Raw genomic sequence first — 19,789 nt, 5'->3', positions numbered from 1 at the left:
CAATCCCCCTCTCAGAATCAAGTGCAAGACTTGAATTTCCATCTCTGGTGCTATGTGTTTCTGTATTTCCTGTCCTGAAGAGACTCAGGGCCTCCAAAGCACCGTGTCCACACCTCTCAACACAGCACAGCAGAGCTCAGCCCAGGGTTTGGAGGAACAGAAAAGGCTTCTGCGTGCAATGGGAGAAATGTTAGAGAACAAACTTAGTAGAGAGCCCTCATTTCCACAAAGCAGCTCATGCTCTACTTAATCTTTCTGTTTCTTCCCCAAAGAGATGTTCAAATATAGAGTTCTTATTTCAATCTAAGTGAAGGAAGAAGCAAGCCTGTCTTCTTTTTGGCATAAACCTTTGCTCCATCATATGTCAGTTGTCTCCTAAAAGCAGCATGGCCCCCAAGAGCCAGGAATAACTGCAGCCTTCAGCTTTCCTGTCCATCACTCCATCCACTTGACAGAAAAATCACCTGAAAGATGCCTCAGCCTGGTTTTTGTTATAAAAATTCTGGGGTAAGAGAAATTATTCTGTTCTTGAAGAATGCTTTCCAGAATGTGTGAAATTGTAGAGTTGCAATGGACAGAAGGGTCAAAGTCACTTCCAGGAGACAAGAGAACAGTAGGACAGACAGTATCCAAGGAACACTGTTTCCTTCCTGCCCTAGCAGGAGCCAACAGTGGACTAGAGCAGCTGACTGTAACCTGTTTCACATGAGCCACAGCTTCAGGCAGGCCTATGCTGGAGCCTCTGCAGCCATAGTAGGTGACAGTGCCCTCTCTGCAGTACAGCTTTCCTGGACTGGGCACCATCCCCCTGTCAACCACCGTGGCCTGGGCCCCTGAGCAGGCTCACACTGAGGCCTTTCAGGATAAAGCTGCAGCCACACCAGACACAACCACAGGGCATCTCTGCCAGAGGGGGATGGGAGCATCTGCAAATGAAAAATGTCCTCCTCCAAGTGGGTTTCAGGGATAGTGAGCCAGCCCAGCACCCCACTGCCACCAAGACACAGGCACTCAGGCTCTCCACTCCCAAATCCCAGTTCAGAGAAAGGGGAAAAAAGTGCTAAGTCTCCTGCTGGGCTCACAAAGTGAAATGGTTTATAAAAGAGCACAGCACTGGAATAAAATCATATATAACCAGGAGAAAGGCAGGAAACCTTTGCTGTTAGAAGCAGCAAGCATTGGTCAGTTCAGCTCCACACAGCACAGAAGTCTAACTATGCAAATACTCTTTATGTAACATTTCCCATAAAACGTGTATTCCAGTAAATAAAATCCAGCTACACCTACCCTTGGCTACACCACAACCCAGAACACCTTAATTAGTACAGCAGGACCTCTAAAGAGCTGTTTGAATCAACATGACCTTCCCTTTTCTCCTTACTGAAGGCAAACGAAGACCAACAGATAGGTGCCCAGTAGTGTGATTGTTACCAAAAATTGTGTTGTGAGGATCGGCACTAAGAGCTGGATGAAGAAGACCACAGCTACATGAACGTGAGCACAGAAATGACTGTACATACTAAAAGGTTCTCATACCTTTGTTGGCTCCTGGGTTAGACAAATGGGGCAATGTGATAACGATGAAGTCATGCATGGAGAAGATAAGACCATGGTCAGTTAGACAGTACTGGATGGATTAAGGGCACATCAAAGCAAGGAGTGCAACACAACTCTGTCAGCTTCAGATAGAGAAATTCACTTTACTCATAAGGCTCACCCCAGGGCTGCAAACTGCTTTTGTTTGAGTCTTCCTGCTGTACTTGGGACAGACAGAAGGCACCTCCATAAATGGACTTATCATGGTGAATAACAAGGATCAAGACAGCAAATGTTAGCCATCAATATCACAATATATTATAGCCTTTTTGGGAGCTTGGCATGAATAGCTGTAGACTGTGCATGCCCACATCAGGTCAGCCTGCAGCGGCCATATGCAGCACTGTGCTTGGGATCACATCTGAATATCATCGGTTTTCTCCAGGCATAAGTAATACAACACCTCAGCTCTTTTGACCATTATTCCAGTACTGGTTTCTGTACTTGTTATCTCATTCCTGAAATATAAAGTTTGCCAGCCAGCTCTGAAACTAGAAACTTGCTTCTTCTGCAAAGAAATTACACCAGGAACTAAAGGAACCAGGAACACTAAAGAACCTCTGATACAACATTTAAATTGTCAAAACCTGAAGCTTCAGGAAGACCTTCTCTAGAATCTGTTGGTTCTACAAAATACTTTCACATGGACAAGGACTTGAGCTATGAAAATCAAAAGCCCCTCTTTCTTCTCTCACAGCCTGGCTTCACTCTAAGCCACTATCTCACCAAACAATGCAACGCAAAAATAAGCAGCAACAACTTCTCATATCTCTAGAAACATGCACTGCTCCTTGCAGAAGAAACATTGCCACAATTTACATTTGAACACATTTGAAATGCTTCACATAGTTATGTGTGAAGGATGAATAATCCTGACTCAGACTCAGTATTAAGGCTAATTATTTGAGGTAGATGGTACCAGCCTCACAGGTTCTCCATACAACTGTTTCACAGTAAGATACTGTTTGCTGGAAAAAAAATTCACTGGCCACCCTTGTGGTTCTCCAGTACAGCATTAGGGTTTGTCTACATGAGTCTGTAGCTTCCCACCCAAACTTTTCAAATTACAGGTGGAAAAAGAAGCTTTTTAGAGCCAGAGCTCAGAGATGCTACAGAGGCTGGCATGGCAAGGCTAGTGCCCCTACCTGGAACTCTAGCAGGAAAAGAGTTTGGAGACCCTGCTCCAGCTCCTCCTTCCTCGTCATCCTCTTCAAACTCCAAGTGTTCCTCTTCTCCAGGTGCTAAAATCTTCCTGTAAAACACAGGGAAGAAGAAATGAGACCAACGCTCACTCATCACCTGCAGGCAATTCACAAGCCAGCACCTGAGCATGGACAACACTCTTTAATGTCATTTCATACTTCTTAACTTCTACCTCTACCCTACAGACTTTGACAGAGATTGTAGGAGTTCAGACCAATAGAAAGCACAGAGCCTAAAGCCAGGACATGATAATGGAAATCTCAGAGAGATGTAGGGATGTACCAAGTAGTGATTTTACTAAAAGGATGGTCTTGATTTTTAGTGGTACCTAGACAAACAGAGTTTTGAAGTTCTTTTTATTAACCAGTTTATACAAAGCAGTCTGGCAAGCAGATGGCTCTGGAAATGTGTTTTAGGTACACACCAGGCCCAGGCTGCACTCCCTTTCAAGTACATATCTGTACATGAAGTGATGTGCAAGAAGTTATCTCTTACCTGAGTGGGACAGGCTGAACATCAAAGGGGAACTCCTTATTGTAAGTGAGGATATTCTTTAAGACTATGGAGAAGAGAAAAAATAAAAATCTCTACTCATAAACCAGCATTAATTCTATTACTTTGCACAGCTATGTCAATTCTGACAGCATCTTCACACACAAATAATAATAATAAAATTTTTAAAATAATCAGATCATACAAAACCAATCCCTCTTCTCTCATATTTTAAACACCAGCACAGCTATGATCAAACCTATATCACTGTAACATTCAGAGAGGTGAACTGCAACTATAAGATTACTACTACCACACCCACACAGACAGACAGAGAAGATAAATGTGGCAATAACCAAAATCGTCATGAGAAAAAGCTACAGCCCCTGGGGTGAGGGCAGCAATCTCTGGTGGCTATTGAGAGCAGGGTGGTGGCATTACTGGCATCAGCTCCAAACAGATGAGATCTCCAGAGCTGACACATGTGGGTGCACATTCAGGCAGCCACCATGGAAGAGCAAGCGTGCTGCTAGCACAACGCTTTGGTAAGATTTTCTACTTCTTCAGTCATGTGTTTTGGGGGTTTTGTTTGGTGGTGGTGATGCCCTTGTTTGTTTGTGTTTTCTTTCCATCTGCCCTCATATGTCTGGGCAGATTGGTGAAATTCAGGAGAGATAAAGTACAATATCTGGGCACCATGCCCCAAAGACATCACGCATACTTTCAGAATTTCATGCAAAATGGCTTTGCTGTTTATATTGGAAATTTGCTCACATTTTAGTAATCCCAACTTTAGCTACCATTTCCAAACACAACTACCAGTGAAACTTCCAAAGACGTGGGAAAGAAATAAATACTTAATGATGGCTAGAGGGCCTAAAAATTTACAAGAGGACACCTGCAGGGAGAAGCACTCTCTTACCAGACAATGAATATCGCACACTGGTAGGGGGAGCAGAGAGAAAAACCCCTGACTCTGCTCAGAGAGCTTCACTTCACCGTAAGCACTCTCAGAGCAGAGGAATTCTCCCCTGAAGACTTCTGAATATTCAAAAACAAAACTCTTTTCAAACAATGTTCAGATTACACAAATATCAAGAGGTACTTAAATACCAGTTATGCTTAAGAAGCCATTGCCAGGCCCCTCTGAGCACACTACAACTCAGCCAGCTTCCCTGTCTGCCTTCACATTCCCATCACCCAGTCTGGGCTCCTGTATTAGCTTACCAGACACCATCTGAATGCTCTAAGAATAAATTATTCCTCTGGGAAACTATAAAGAAACCAAAAAGTCTTTCCAGTCTTTACTCATAATGATTTTTTTTTTATTTTTGTTCTACAACATGAGAGGTTAATCAGTGCCTAATCCCAGCCAGTCACAATACATAAATACAGAGAAAGGTTTAAAGTGCCTTCAGTCAGAGCTTTGATGAGAGAACAAACTGATGCCACGTCTCTCTCTCCAAAGACTTCTGCTCTGAGGGACCAGTAATGCAGATCTCAACATACATCTGAAGAATCACAGCCACTTCCCACCAGAAAAGCAGCTGATCATCAGCCGACAGTCATCTTCCAATGCTGCTGAGGTTCAGGAAAAGAAGGGGATTTTTATTGCTCTCATAATTCCCCAGCTCTCAGAAAGATACATTACATCAGAAACAGAAAGGGTATTCCCAGGAGGAAAACCTCAGTGAAGTGAGATCTTTTACAGATCATAGGCACATTAAACAGAAGAGACAGGTGTCACAGTAGCTCTTCTCCCACTTTCCAAAGGTTCATAAGTGCTAGCTAGACTCCTCGCTTCTAGTAACCAGGTCCCCTTAAAAGTAAAAAACCCTCCTCCTAATTCACTTCAGGCATCACTAGAGGGCCCAAAGAGCTCTACTGACATGAGCCCAGGCAAGAGGCAAACAGCTCTACAGGGCCTAAAATCGTGCTGCTACTGCCAGAGGCTGAGCACCCCTGACCTGCCAGGAGCAAATGTGGTGCTGAATATTCAGCTCAGAAGCAGGACTTCCTGCCTTTTGCTGCACAAAGCTGTGGTCAAGTTTTTAAAGAGCTTTCAATTCTTGTCTCACCACCGATAGCAAATTATTTTGCGAAGCTGTAACACAGCAATGTTAGTGCTCCTTTAAAGATGAACAGGATAAGCAACAGGTCCACCGCACTCAGCCGGGTGAAATACTTATTCAAGGCCACGGAGAAAAAGCTAAGCAATAAAACTCTGAGGAAAAGGAAAATCCTCTTTGCATCTGCCACAAGTATGAGCTTCAGTTGATTAAAATAAAAATACCAGACCACAGGAAAAAAAATTAGGTTAATATGAACAGGAATCTCCCTTGTAATGCTGTGTAAGACATCCAAGGTTTAAAAGGTTGGTTTCAGCTTTTTTGGATCTCTGTTTCATTTTCAAAAACACAATTCACTTCTGGGAAAAAGAGCCTTTCCCCTCTGTAATGTTGCTGCTTGAGAACATAAGTCCCAGAGAATTCTCCACAAGTGCAACTAATGGGTAGATCCCAGCATCGTGGCCTCCATCTGTGCTGTATTTCCAATAGAAATCTTTTTTTAAATAGTGTTCTGCAGGCTCTTGTACAGAAGTTGCCTTTTCTTTTGTGACTTTGGACAGTGTTACTTTGATTTGCTTAGAATCACAGAATTGCCTAAGCTGGAATGGACCCTCAAGGATCATTACAGTCCAGCTCCTGGCTCTGCACAGAACATCCTGAAGATCATACCATGAGCCTGAGAGCATTGTCCCAACACTTCTTGAACTCTGTCAGGTGGGTGCTGTGACCACTTTCCTGGGGATCCTTTTCCAGTGCCCAACCACCCTCTGGGTGTAGCACCTTCTCCTGATGACCAACCTAAATCACCCCTGACAACTCCAGGCCCTTCCCTCAGGTCCTGTCACTGTCATCACAGAGCACAGATCAGTGCCTGCCCCTCCCTCTGCCCCTCATGAGAAAGTTGTAACAGCAGTGATGTCTCCCCCTCAGTCTCCTCCAACCTGAACAGATCAAGTGATGGCAGCCACTCCTCATAAGGCTACCCCTCGAGGCCTTTCACCATCCTCATAGTCTGATTTTATCAGCAGCTGGCTCTTTCTTGAAATATTTCAAAGGAAATTATCAACATAAGTCAGAAGATCAGGACACATTAACTCGGTAAAGACTGTCCATTTAGATTTTCTGCGACAGTGATTTTTTTCTGATACTTATACTTTTTTGTAATAAACAACATAAAATAATTCAGACACCACGCTCCCCATTACAACCCAGTATCCACTTGTCTTATAATTATCATCCAGGCATAATGGATGTCCCGGCCCGTCCATTTGTACTGTGCATTCTAAGACTGGTATAAGCTTCCACAAAGAAATGGATTTGAAATCCAGTGTGTTAACAATGACTTCACATAGCACAAACTCAAAAGAGCCATTTGTATGTATGGAACCTCCTGTAGCATTATTCCAGCACAAATTATTCAGTGACAAATCCTATAAACAAACAGAAGCAGCCAACTGCTTCACTTTCCAATCTGCATGAAATGGAAGCTCAAGTAGGAAAAGCTAGAACTCAACAGCACAAGATTAAAGGAAAAAAAAAAAGTAATTCTAAGGGTCCTGGTTGTTAGAACAACACCAAAACCATTCTGACAGCTTCAGGCACAAAAGTAATTAAAACAAGCCAAATTGTGAGAATAGCTGTTTTGTATGAATAGCTGTTTTGTTCCACCCTAATGGAATGGCTTGACCTAACAAAGGAATCGCTTCTTTATATTGCCAGGCCAGATTTTTTAGCTTTTTCTGGTGGGATGCAAAAGAAAATTGACAACATACGAATTAAAACACTTCACAGTGGATTTTATGAAGTGGCTGGTATTGGCCTGATTAAGATTCACTCTATTCGAGATACACTTAAAAACCACGAAACAAAGGCACAATTCAGAAAGAAAGAGGCCAGAACCGTCCAAGTAAGACAGCAGCATTAGGAACATCAATGTTCAATTGTTGTTGTAGAAGCACCCATTCTCTTCCAAGGAAAATAACTCAGTGTATTTGAAAACTGATGGCCACACACTCTTCTTCAGTTTTAATATAGTTGCTTGTTGTATGAGGTGTGGGCTGAATGCACTTCACACTGCTAAGCAGTTTTTTTGACAGCTAAAAATCAAATCTGTGATGGAGGGCAAGATAAACAACAGGACTGTTGCATCATAATTGAAATTTTGGACAAGATTCCCATCTCTCTTCCATCATTCAGTCACTCACAGGGCATTTGCACAATGGAGTCTGAAATCCAGAGTCATTCAATGATTACAACATTTTAAATACTTTGTAAACAGAGAGCAGCAAAATCTACAGAGAAAAATCCCAAGTCAGAATTCAGAGGCCAGACATGCAACATGTAGTGTGAGGAAGACTGAATATTCCAACACACAGTTAAATCCCTTCCTCAGTTATGGTCTTCACCCATAGGACCAAGCAGTTTTGCAACACAACATCACTTTGCACTTTCAAGGAACAGTTTAAAAGCATTTGGACTCTATGTTTTGGTAAAGCTATAAGGAAGCTTAGCTCAATGCTCCACTTCTTAACAAGCTCCTCTGTAGGATTCCGTGCAGAGAAGCTCAGCCTATTCATGAAGGGGAAACATTTGCCTGCCCATCATATTTATCCCCAACATATTGCTCAATGTAACAATTGTGTCATAAGCAAAATAAAACCAACTTCAATCAGCATGAAAGTAGTTCTTCCACATTTCTTGTTCCCTGAGAAATGCAGAAACATTAACATTCAGGATAATATTGCTTAGATGTGTAAGCTCTAATCATAAGGATGCTCTGAGAACAAAGTAGCCAGTGTTACAGGAAAGAAAATGAAGCAGATAAATAGATACTTCCTATATGAAGAAGTTATTTCTGGATTGACATACCAAGACCTGACCCAGGATCAGTTGGAAAAAAATAACATTGCACAAAACCCTTCATAGACTGACTCACATCCTCACTTTGACTCTCACCTTCACTGGTCTGGTAGCATTACAGTGGGAGGTGATAGGTGAAGTTAAATATTTTCAAGTTAAATATTTTCACAAGTTAAATATTTTCAGAAGAAAAAAATAAATGTCATGCTGCAAGAAGGAAGACCACAAAGTGGTGAAATACAGTTCAAATAAGAAATGTGCAGGTAAATCATACAATGTACTACTGATAGCTTAAAATACAATTTTGTGCAAAAATTAGCAAGGTCCAAATTGCTTATTTGAAAATGAATATGAATATATTATCTAAAACATTTGGGTTACTGTACTTTTAAATTACTCACATTACATTCCTTAATTCACATCAAGTTTTCTCTGTGTGGTAACAGACACTTGGAATAAGCACCTAAACCCAGCATCACTGTTGAACTGCAGTGTTGGTTAGTCAGTATTCCTGCTGCTGTCATGTTTTCCCCTGTCATGATAAATGGCACTCAAAATACAAAGATACCACTTACTTGGTTCCAGCTTCTTCAGATCCTCAAGCTTAAACTCATCCTGCGACTGGGTGGACTAGGACAGTACAAAGAAAGAGTCAGATCTTCAGATGCACCCTCCTCATCTCAGAATAAGATGCAAGGTGCTTCCTTTGTTCAAGCACACCAAGTTACTACAAAGCTACATCCCCCCAGAAAATCTCCCCAACAAAAGGCAGGTTCACAGGTGAGGCAGAGACTACATTACTTCTCACTTATTAAGAACAAACCTATCCAATATTCCAAGCTCTAATGAAAGATAAATATCTTTAAACCAACTCGTTGTAAATTCTTCCTTACTGCACACAGGAACACTGACATTTCAAGACATGTGTCCAACATTGTGACACTAGCAGAAATTACAGTACACAGGATGAGCTTGAAAAACTCAGCCAAGAACTCACTGAAAATAGAAGAGGAATTCCCATCTTTTTTTTTCTCCAGCTCTGATGATGGTTTCCTCCTCTGTCTGTGGCACATACATGTACAGCTCTCAGTAAGCCTATCTGACTTACTGACTCAACAGAGAAGTTCCTAATTTTTAATTCCAGTTAGGTAAGATTAGTTTTTTCTAATCAAGTGGCAGAGCAGGCATAAAAAGAAGTGGAAATAAGAGGACTTACACTGGACATTCACTTCTGAGTGAATGTCATTGCACGCTTGGCATCCCTTAGGATTGCCCATTGTTTTCAACATTTAAGGTCCAATGAGATTTTTTTTCTTGATTTTGTCCAAGAGGGAATAGGTACCTTCTGCAAGACTGTGTAAGGACACTAAAGCAGCTATACCCTTACTGTTAGGAGAGTGGGAAAAGGTGAGAACACTCACCAACTGCTTTAACCTCTGCCAAGAAACCATAACCTCCCCAAAGTGAAGTGGGCAAGAAGTTCTTGTATCCTCTCAAAAGGTTACAAAATCCTTGACTTATTGCTAGGGAATCAACAGCAGGGAAGGCTGGTGTTGCATAACATCCACCTCCCCAGCTTGGCAAGTTATGACATGGCTGCAGCTTCTGCTGCTGCTCCCAGATGTGACCTGACCCACAAAGCTATTCCATAGTGGAACATGCAGGCTCTCCTCAAAGTCACAGTGACTCCAAGCAAATGAAACATTCTTCAAACACCCCAGGTTAGATCAAAATAGAATGACAGGTAGAGGTAACCAAATAATTCCTCAAATTCTACACAGCCTTGACTAGTCAGCCCCAACCTCATGAGTCCAGCATGCTGTATCCCAGCCTTTCAGACAATTGAAGGCAGCACCTTGTCCAGCAACATGAAGTACTTGGTAGTGCTGCTGGGAGTAACTTGATGCAAAATTTGCCTGTCATCACTCTTTCTTGGCAAAGAAGTAATCCACTAACTCAGCCTTTGATTTACACCTTCCCCATCCATGGTCTTTTGGAAATTTCTCTCACTTGCTTTTTGTTTTGGGGATAAGCATGTGCTGAGAAAAAATGATATCCACTCCCATGATGTCTACTTTCAGTCCAGAAAAAAAGCCCAAAGAGAAATTTAAAAATTATTGTTTTCCCACATTTTCCTAGAGCACTACTGGTTTTCATGACTGCTAAAAAGTAACTTCTATTCTACACACACATTCTTCTTTGTGGTCTATTATGATTTATGAAGCAGCTGAATAAGTCTAAGGGTCATTCTGGTGATCTTTTTAACAATGCACACAGGTTAGGAAGAGAAATGAAACAGTTCGGGAGGATGAAAATGGGGCAGAGAACCAAAGACACAAAATGTGGAGGTAAATTCCTGTACAAGCACCAAGAGATGCTCATATAAGCACTTTCAGCCTTTCTTAAGGCAGTCAGCTGGGCCATCATGACGACAGCCTGGAAATTCCAAGTGTTCACTCCATTTTCAGAAGTTTGGGTATTTCTGAAGACAGTAAACAAATTTTAAAAAGCTTTACAGTCATTTACTGCTAAAGTATGAAGTCAGATAGGAAAAAGAGCTATACCTGTAAAGCTGCACTCCTCAGTTCCAAGCATGTTGCAATTTTAGCTATGGTTTTCTGAAATGGAAAAACAAAAATTTAGTACTGAAAATAGTATTTCTCCACATTGACACTTTTAAAGAATGTAAACACAAACAGTTGGGTTTATTTTTTTGCAAAGGTTTCAAGTCTATTGTTCAGTACCAGACCACTGAGCATCAGAAGCTTTTTTTATAGACAGGCTGGATTTACTGAAAGCACAATAGATGAAAGACATCTGCCACTTAACTCCCCGCCCACAGCCCAACAACACAGATGGGGGTCATTCACTCTGCAGAAACTGTAGTAATGCCTAACACATCATAAAGTGTTTATAAACTCAACTGCTCTCAGGTGATAGAGAACTAAAAAAAAAAAAAAAAAAAAAAATCCAAGCCAAGTAGCTTATTACCTCCTGAGAACCTGAGTGGTTTGTGCTGATTTGCCCTTTTAGGAGCCAGGCCTACAGCTCCCAACCTCAGCAGACCAAGTCCACCCACATCAGACATTACAGCAACCCAGTATCTCAGCCCTAAAAAAAACCACAGCCCACTCCTGTGGGTTTTGTTGGGAGAGGAAGTCTAAAGGTAGATTATTTTTCTAACTCTGTATTTTTGTGATTTTTAAGAGATTTAAACTGTGAGTGAATAATGGAATATATGCCTGAATTCAAACTTGTCAGCAATCTAAAGTATCTGTAAACAGAACTGCGAAGTAATTTCTCATTTTCATTTAAAACTGCAGAAGAGAGGGAAGGGCTTCAGAATAGCACATTGCAAGGAGTCTTGCTCTGAAGACAGTTTTAAGCTTTTATGTCTCATAAAGTAAGATGCTCCAGCAAGTTACATTTGTTTCTGTTACTACCAGCTGAAATGAGGAGTTAAGACTTCCATTAGCGACATGAAGAGGACACAACTGCCCAGTGTATTTTTCCTGACCATCACAAGTTTGTTCGTTGACTAAAACCTTTTTGAGAAGAAAAACTCAGACGATGTGCAGAAAAATAAGTGCCAGATATAAATTCAAAATACTCCATGGAACATTTATAGGGCAAGAAAACCAGCAACAATGAAGCTACAAAGAAAAGAGGCTTATTTTCAAATTAAATTTCCCCCCAGAAGGAAGACTAAAGTTGAAATACACAACTGTAACTCATTCTCTCCTTTCAAATCAGGTGGTATAAAAAAATTTCTCCACAAGCTGGATGCAAGGGGAGGAAAAGATTTCCAAGAGCACAATTCTAGCATCAAAGAACTTCAAGAGTATTGGCACCTGGCAATCTATGCAGGGTCAGTGAAGTCCAAAAGGAGGGTTATGTTTTTTGGACTCCAAGAGGTTGGGAACAGCAGATAAAAACTACACATGCTTTCAAAGGTGCCTCCCCCAACACCTGTTCTGGCTCTCCTGCAAAGTGGTGTCACAAATCCTTCTCAATCTGCTCCTAGGCCCCCAGTAATTCCAACAAACTAAGTGATTGCAGTTTCAGTTCACCTTAGGCCACATTGAAAGTTGAAAGAGTTCAGGAGCTGAATCTTAAGTAAGTCACACATCAATACCTCAAGGACAGAGCCAACAGCTGCAGCATGCAAAAGCCTCAGATACCTGATTTTCATCTGCCACCACAGGCTCAAAGTTTTTGAAGCCATTTCTCCCCAGCTGGTATCTCCCCTTAACATTGTTACAACATGGCACTAGGCCAGACTTTTCATCTTCATATTTTTTTATTACTGCCCATTGTATGGCAGCCTTTCAAAACTTTAGTTCTTCTGAGCACCTTCCCAAAAAGCAGCAAGTGATGCTATTAACACAGGACACATTGTTCAGTCAACAAACTCTCTCCTCCCCAAAATAAATTCTGCTATACAACAGAGACCCATGACTGGATCGCCAGCACAGCTTGAAAAAACACAGGTATTTGGAAACAGAAAAGAGTACATAGAGTCCTGAGCTCACTTTGAGACTTTCAGATCCACACTGCATACGTGGGTGTTGTGGATTTGTTTACATGTACTGCCAGGCTGGGTGGGAAGACACCAAGTAGTACTGCAGAAGCAGATTCTCAGTCTCTAGAATGAGAACACACAACAGCCATCAGCTGCAGTATAACAAAAGGAATTCCTTTTTTCATTTGTGAACATCTGGAAAAATATATCTGCAAAGGTAGATTCTTAAAGATGAAGGTGTGAAATAATGGGTAAAAAAAAGGAGTCCACAGGTTCCCGAGGGAAGGGAGGGGAATCTCTGAGGTTTGACTATAGCTCCAGCATCTGCAAAAGTCCAGCTGTTCCAACGGTTTGAGTGTTGACTGCTGACCAAAAAGCATGTCATTCTCTGTGAGATCAAAACTCCTCCACTTGCACAACGAATAGAGGGCTATGAGTTTGCAGGGTACCAGCGCATAGCACACAGCCTCCATGCCCCACCACAGAACCAGAATATGTAAACAGATTTTCACCTGGCTCTGCCCCTCCTGGTATCTCTCTAAGCGCACACCATAAATGAGGTCTCAGAAGCACTGCTCAGCCCCTATCTCCTATGTCAATTCACCAGTAAATTTCAACAACTCCACTATTCCCTATCCTGCAGATTCATAACTGTGTGTTCTGAAAACTGCCTAACTAGCAGCCCCCTCACAGAACAAAGAGCAATACAAAATGTGTGTACTCTGGCTCCTGGGAGCTGAAGTGCAATAATGGCTCTAGAAACAGATTAATTTAAGAGAGTTTGGGAGTCTTAAATAGTAAAGAATAGGTTTTATATGGAATCTATTGAAATATGGCAGGCTCCCAGCAGGCATTATTCATAACTATTTCTTTAAGGGACCACACCCAACCCAAAAGTTAAAAATGCAGCTAAACACTTATCATTTTCAGCTGCAACTATCCCTGCTGCAAAGGCTCCTTTTTGCAGCAGAGAAAACATTCTGCATCTCATTAGAAAGACTGAAGCCATAATTAACTTAGCTAGTTTAAAATAGTTTAGATTCAGTTTATTGTAAACTCATTATTAGAATGGGGAAAAGTCAGTTGATCTCCTAGTCAAGGTTTCTTCAGAGGAGTTGCACAAGGACTGTGCTAACTGTAATGGAGGCAAAGATGTTTGCATAAACACAGAGCCAGAGCAGAGCTTGGCTTTAACCAGAGTTTAGGCTGTTAGAAGACCAGTAGTTTAATGAATCATGCTAAGACTGTTCAACAGCGCTTGCATTTCAGCAAGTTATGGTTGCTTCAAAAGCAGGATTTTCTAACACTGACGAAAAATCAGCGTAGCACAGAAACAGTTACACAAGAAGCAACAACTATGGTTGGAAGAGGGTTTTAAAGGTCACATTTATTGCACAGAGAACTGGGTGAGAGTAACTGTAGCTAGAGGCAAGCTGATAGACATAGCCAAACCTAACTGGAACAATTCCTATCACAAAACACAGTGGTTGATAATGAATAATCATGAATTTTAGAGAATGGAGGTAAAACAGTGAACAGCAGTATTCAAAATGTTATGACTGAGGTAAATTCACCAGGAGCTGCATCTCTTAGTATTCCATACATGCTGCCTCTCAGTGATAAAACTGTTGCAGAGCCTCTTTACAGCTGTTGGAGGGAGACAAAATGATTTGCTGTTTACAGGATCTGCAGAGAAATGCTTCAATGAAATTCACAATCACTAATGAAGAGTCCAGCACTGTCAATTACCCAAGTCAAGACAGAGAATGAAAAATACGGAATTATGTCCAACAATAGTTACAAGATGACAACCCATCACAATTTGAAAATACAGGAATGAACAACAAAATCTGTAGTCTACTCTTTCAAGGCAAGTAGCATATAGTGTTTCAAAACTGATTCTTTAGGAGCAAAAATGGGAGATGCAACTGTTTAAAAGCCTGAATTCTTACCATAAACAAAACATGCATTACAAGATAAATGATAACTGCCTCACAGGATGACCAGGAAAGAAACTGATGGTATCTGTCAAGTATTCTTAGATTAACAGATTGTATGATTACATTAGCAAGTAACACACCATCAATTTTTGTGTGGCCATATCTGCACTGTAGCACCACCTGTGATGCATGAAATAAACCCAAACGTGGTAAAAGTTCATACAGACAGATAAGGATGAGGATTTGAACCTAGTCTTGTCCTTTCCCTGCAGCTGTAAAGATAGTAGCACCCCCTTGCTACAGAGGAATCACTGCTGAAACCCACCTTCCCCCCCAGGGTAGGTCAAGTAAGAAACTACAGCCTCACAACAATTCTCAGCAGTATTTATGGTCCTTTGGAAAACAGCTGACTGAAAATCTACAAAAAACTGCACTGAGGGTAGATCAAGCAAGTGGAAATCATAATCAACTTCATGGCCTTTCAATCTACAAAATTCTGCATGTAGCCTTGGCCAGTTACATCAGATAAGCAAACCCTGAAGGTTACAGAGTCTTCCACATTAAAACTAAAAATAAAAAAAAAGTGTCTCTTGTATAACATACAGAGGCTCAGCATGCTGGTGGGTGTACTGGCAGGAGAACAGCCGAGCAAAAGTTACTGATTTGTAGCTGATTTTTAGAAGGGCAGGAGGAAAGAAGATACATTTCTATTTAATGAAAATGCTTACAAACCCAGTATGCACCAAAGCCCTCCAGCCACATGCCATGTGAATGATATTAGTGATGACAATAATTAGTCATACTGACTAGATGATATACTGGATGAGCTCTTGCAGAAATAGGGAAGACAAGCACAGCAAGGAGCTTTACATCAGAGACTTTGCTGTGCAGATTTTTTACTGTTTTTTTTAAGCAACAGCAAAACTCCACTCACAATTTTCTTTTTTTTTTTTTTTGTGACTAGCACTCCTCATGGTAGAGGAGATAAAGTGCTCTTTCAACAAAATGTTGGGGAATTGGTTTGTGCATGTGGCTAATGAAACAGGCACTGCTATTTGATAAACAGACTCAAAGATTCAGTGCATCAGCCACGTAATGACCGGCAAAAACCAGCAAGTGATAAAAATGCCATCCTCTTTTATAAATTATTTCAGCTTTAGAAACAGGTATCACTCTGCTAGGATGTAAAACCACCACCCATTACTTTTTTCTTTTCAGAAGACTGTTGCTTTAAGACATGACAGCACTTGTGCATGAAACATCTCCTCTTCCTGAGCCCCCCAGGCCTTCCCTCATGGCTGACCTCACTCACTTCCACAGTCTGGTTCCAGGTCCTTTTCATAAGACTCAGGGGACATCTGGAGGCAAAGCCCTGTGCAGTTATGGTTCCCATACTCACAGGAGATGATGTCTCCAGAAGTGAGATTAACAGCTTCACCTTCATGAAGTAACTACATTTTCAAAAGTCTCCACAGAGGGGAAACTCAAGAAACACTAAAGATGACTCTAGCTGAGAATGATGGAGAAAGCTACCAGCAAAGGAGGGAGAGCAGAAGCATTCAAGAAATAAACAGCTGACCAACATTAACAAGGCTCTCATGGCTTACAAATCAGGAAAAGTGGACCAAATTCTTCTCCAAAATTATGGCTCCGTTTAAAGCAATCATGAGCTTTATAATCTTTGCAGAAGGTAAGCAGAACATGGAATACCAGGTCTTTGCTTTTCATGTTGGTACACATAGAGGAAACAGCTACAAACCTCTCTCAGAGTCTATGTAAAGGTGCATTTCTTTGAGCTTCTTTACACACATCAAGTTCATCTCTAATTTCTGTAGCCAGCACCTGTTTTCAGGACTTACATTCCTAAGCACAGCTTCCATTGCTCTTGCATCCTATTACCATTGGTGAGATGCTGAGCTAGCAAATGTCAATTTTCAGGTAACAGCATTGCTCAAACAAGTGATTTTTTAACATGAAAATCTGGAAATATACATCTCTAGTTTTTTATTCCTAAGAAAAGTATGCCTTTATAGAAGACAAGGAACTTTAGTAGGGCCTCATATCTCAAAAGATTTTATTTTGCAGTAAATGCTTGAGTGCATGAGTCCACTTAAATCCCATCACAGAACTGCAGTAGTATGTTTCTGAGACAAGAAACAGCCTTTTCAACTGAGGTGAGAGAGGGAGGAGTAAAGTAATTTCAATATTTTGAAAGATTATAAACAAATACCATTCTAAGAGACTGCTAGGGAGTATTCTGCCAGGACCCTTCCCTGTCAGGTGTTACATGTTAAGCTTTCATCCCCCTCACACACCCTCAGTGTCTGCAGTTCAAGATGTTTTCCATTCAGAATTCAACATAAATTGTGCTAATGTTGAATAAGTAAGTTATCAAACATTAATCCCAAAAAAAAGAAACACCCAGGTTATGAAAGACACTGGCCAGCATTCCTGACACTCAATAGCACAGCAGAGCATCCCTCACATCTAATGACAGCAACCGTTTTAGCCACGCTGGGCTCTGTTGCTGTTTGTGTACATTGAGGAAGGAAAAAAGGTCTCATAACGCTTCGGCCTGCAAGATAAAAAAACATAACACACATCAACATCTATGAGTCAAGCTCCTTGCCTGAACAAACAGCAGTACTCACCTTCTGATCTTCTGTGAATTCCAAATTGTTGTGCTGAGACTGGGCCTCTTTCTGGAGGTGCCTGGCTAATCTGGATGGGGGAAAAGAAAATTGTAAAGTGGGAACAGAACCCAAACACACACACCCCAGCTCCAGAAAATGTGTCAGCCAAAAGGTTCACAGACTGCTACTCCGAAGAGGTTTGAGTTGGTTTTGCAGCTGTGTTTTTGCTTTGTTTTTGTCTTTTGAATAAAAATTTTCTGTAACCATGATAGTTCATACTTAAGAAAAAAACCCAGAAGGTAAACAAAGTGTGCAAAATTAGGCAGGAAAGACTAATGCATAATGAAAGGAGAACAGGTAAGAGGATCATTATAGCCAACAGCCCCTTTTACAAGCACTGACTTTTTTCCTCTCACAAATGCCTTCTTTTACAATAACAAACCACAGCCGCTGTGAAGACCCACTGTGGTGCAATCCCATGCACATTTCCCGGGAGAGGCTGAGGCAAGTGAGATGCCAGGGCGCTCAGGTGAGTACACCCTAAGCCATGGCACACACTCTCCCAGCACTGGAAGCCAGGCACAGGGTGGCTTGGCCTGGGCTACTGGGGTGGATCCACTCACATTTGTGCCTGTCAGCACCACAGGCGGAGCACAAACCTCACCCCTTGTCATCACCAAGGCAGGAATACCAAGGGGTTTGGAAAGTAATAGTAAGCAAACAGCTCGAGAAAGCAAAAAGAAGCTAGAGAGAAGCTATGGGAAGAGTTACAGTTTCCATCCTGAGAGGAAGGAGAATATTAAACAAGAAAAACCTCTGGGCAATTGTTGCCATTCCTTGGAAATAATTTTTTACAAGCAGAGGGAGAGGGAGGACAGGGGTTGAGGGGAAACCCAGGGACATCACAATAGGCTTCCTCCTGGAACCTCACAAGTTTGCACTGTGAAAGAGACTCTGCTTCCCTCCACCACTGCTGTGGGCATTGGCCCAGATGTAGGAGGGCTTTACAAAATATATACACCAAGATGCATCCAGCAGAAAAAATTGTTGTCAAAGCTACAGGAACAAAAATCAGAATTCAATTTCTTTGCTCTTCCTCAAAATCAGCTCTCAAAAAATGCCCATAGTGACTGAGGCCACTGTAGCTTTTAACTCTTACCAGGAAAAACACAGCCAAATAGGATGAGGTAACTGCACAACTTGGTGGTATTGTCCCACTTCAAAAATGGAGAAAGATTGGGGCTGAGAAAAAACAAAAAGCATAAACATACTCGAACCCAAAAGTACACTCCTTGCCTACTGCCCTGCCCTATGATACACAGGACACAGAGAAAGAGCATTGTAATGATTTAAGAAAACAGATTACCATAGCAGCAATACGCCACCCACAACAGGCAGCATCACAGCATTTACATTTCTGCAAGCATCACTAACACAATCCTCCTTCCATTTGTCACTAATACAAAAAATCCACCCTAATCCAAATGAATGCATCTGGCATTCCCCTTGAAGTTCATTCAAAGTTAGAGGAGACCAAATTCCATGATGGGGACATTTAACAGGGAAGCCACTGCTGACAGCTCGAAGGGTTCCTGCATGAATAATCACCCACATAAGGGCAGTTAGTAAAAATATCTTATTTTACTTTTGATGATTCTTTTTTTCTGCTGAGATACAGATCTGGAAGAGAACTTCTTTTCATCTCTCTGCCAAGGTTTGTAGAGTAACAGCCTGCTCTACTCTAAAAGCCATCAGCAAACTGCATATCAGTGAACTTGCAGTGACAAGTAACACTTCATCCTTCCTGGTGAGTGAATGAAATTATGAGATTACAGCCTCTCCTGACCAACCAGTGTGTGGCCAGCAGACCAGTTACTCTGAATGACAACTGAACTGGCAACCAACGTGGTTAGAACCCAACTTGTCCTGAACAGTGCTAGAAGATCCCTCAGGGAGCATCTCTTCAGTTGACTTTCTCTTGGCAAACAAGTGTGAACCCTCTTGTCAACTTCCAGAAAATTCACCATGAGAAGCCTGGCCTGAAATACTGCAATCACAAAGAAATAATTTTCATTGTCATGGCAAATGGAGTAGTAGGGAAGAACATCTGACTAAAGGTACCAGGTGCATTTCCAAGGAGTCCATCATCAGAGCCCCGTAGCCAATACTCCTCTGCTACCACAGGAGTCATGGATGGTGCAGTCACACCCTGTGCCAGCCAACCTGACTGAGGCCAGGTTCTCCACTCTCCCACCCTAGTACCATCAGGGACACAACACACAAGCATGCAATGGACCCCTTTTCATTCTGATGGGTTGTGTGGAGTTTTTTTGGTTAAGGCTGATACTTAGGCAGCCCATTTGCCAGGTCACTCCATTGCCACAAGCAAGGTGCCAAGACAACAGGATGATGGAATGGGAGCATCCCGGTCCAGTGGTGCATCGGGGGCTCCATCAACAAACCATTCCGGCAGCC

At 41.7% G+C, this 19,789-nt stretch overlaps 1 protein-coding gene across 1 annotated transcript in view; it reads right to left on the bottom strand.

Moving 5' to 3' along the window:
• The window catches only part of AIDA (axin interactor, dorsalization associated), a 29,338-nt gene that overhangs the window by 8,997 nt on the left and 552 nt on the right, over positions 1-19,789 (bottom strand). Inside the window, exons 2-6 of the mRNA XM_054280473.1 lie at positions 17,333-17,402; positions 10,784-10,837; positions 8,795-8,849; positions 3,295-3,358; positions 2,742-2,848 (exon numbers count right to left, since the gene is read on the bottom strand). Coding sequence (XP_054136448.1) covers positions 2,742-2,848; positions 3,295-3,358; positions 8,795-8,849; positions 10,784-10,837; positions 17,333-17,402 — 350 coding nt within the window. The remainder of the gene's footprint in view (positions 1-2,741; positions 2,849-3,294; positions 3,359-8,794; positions 8,850-10,783; positions 10,838-17,332; positions 17,403-19,789) is intronic.

This window comes from Melozone crissalis, unplaced genomic scaffold, assembly GCF_028551555.1.
Source record: "Melozone crissalis strain CALT ecotype California unplaced genomic scaffold, PUWL_Pcris_2 ptg000027l_1, whole genome shotgun sequence".
In the NCBI taxonomy this organism is placed as follows: domain Eukaryota; kingdom Metazoa; phylum Chordata; class Aves; order Passeriformes; family Passerellidae; genus Melozone; species Melozone crissalis.
This window is presented reverse-complemented; position numbering and strand designations above follow the sequence as displayed.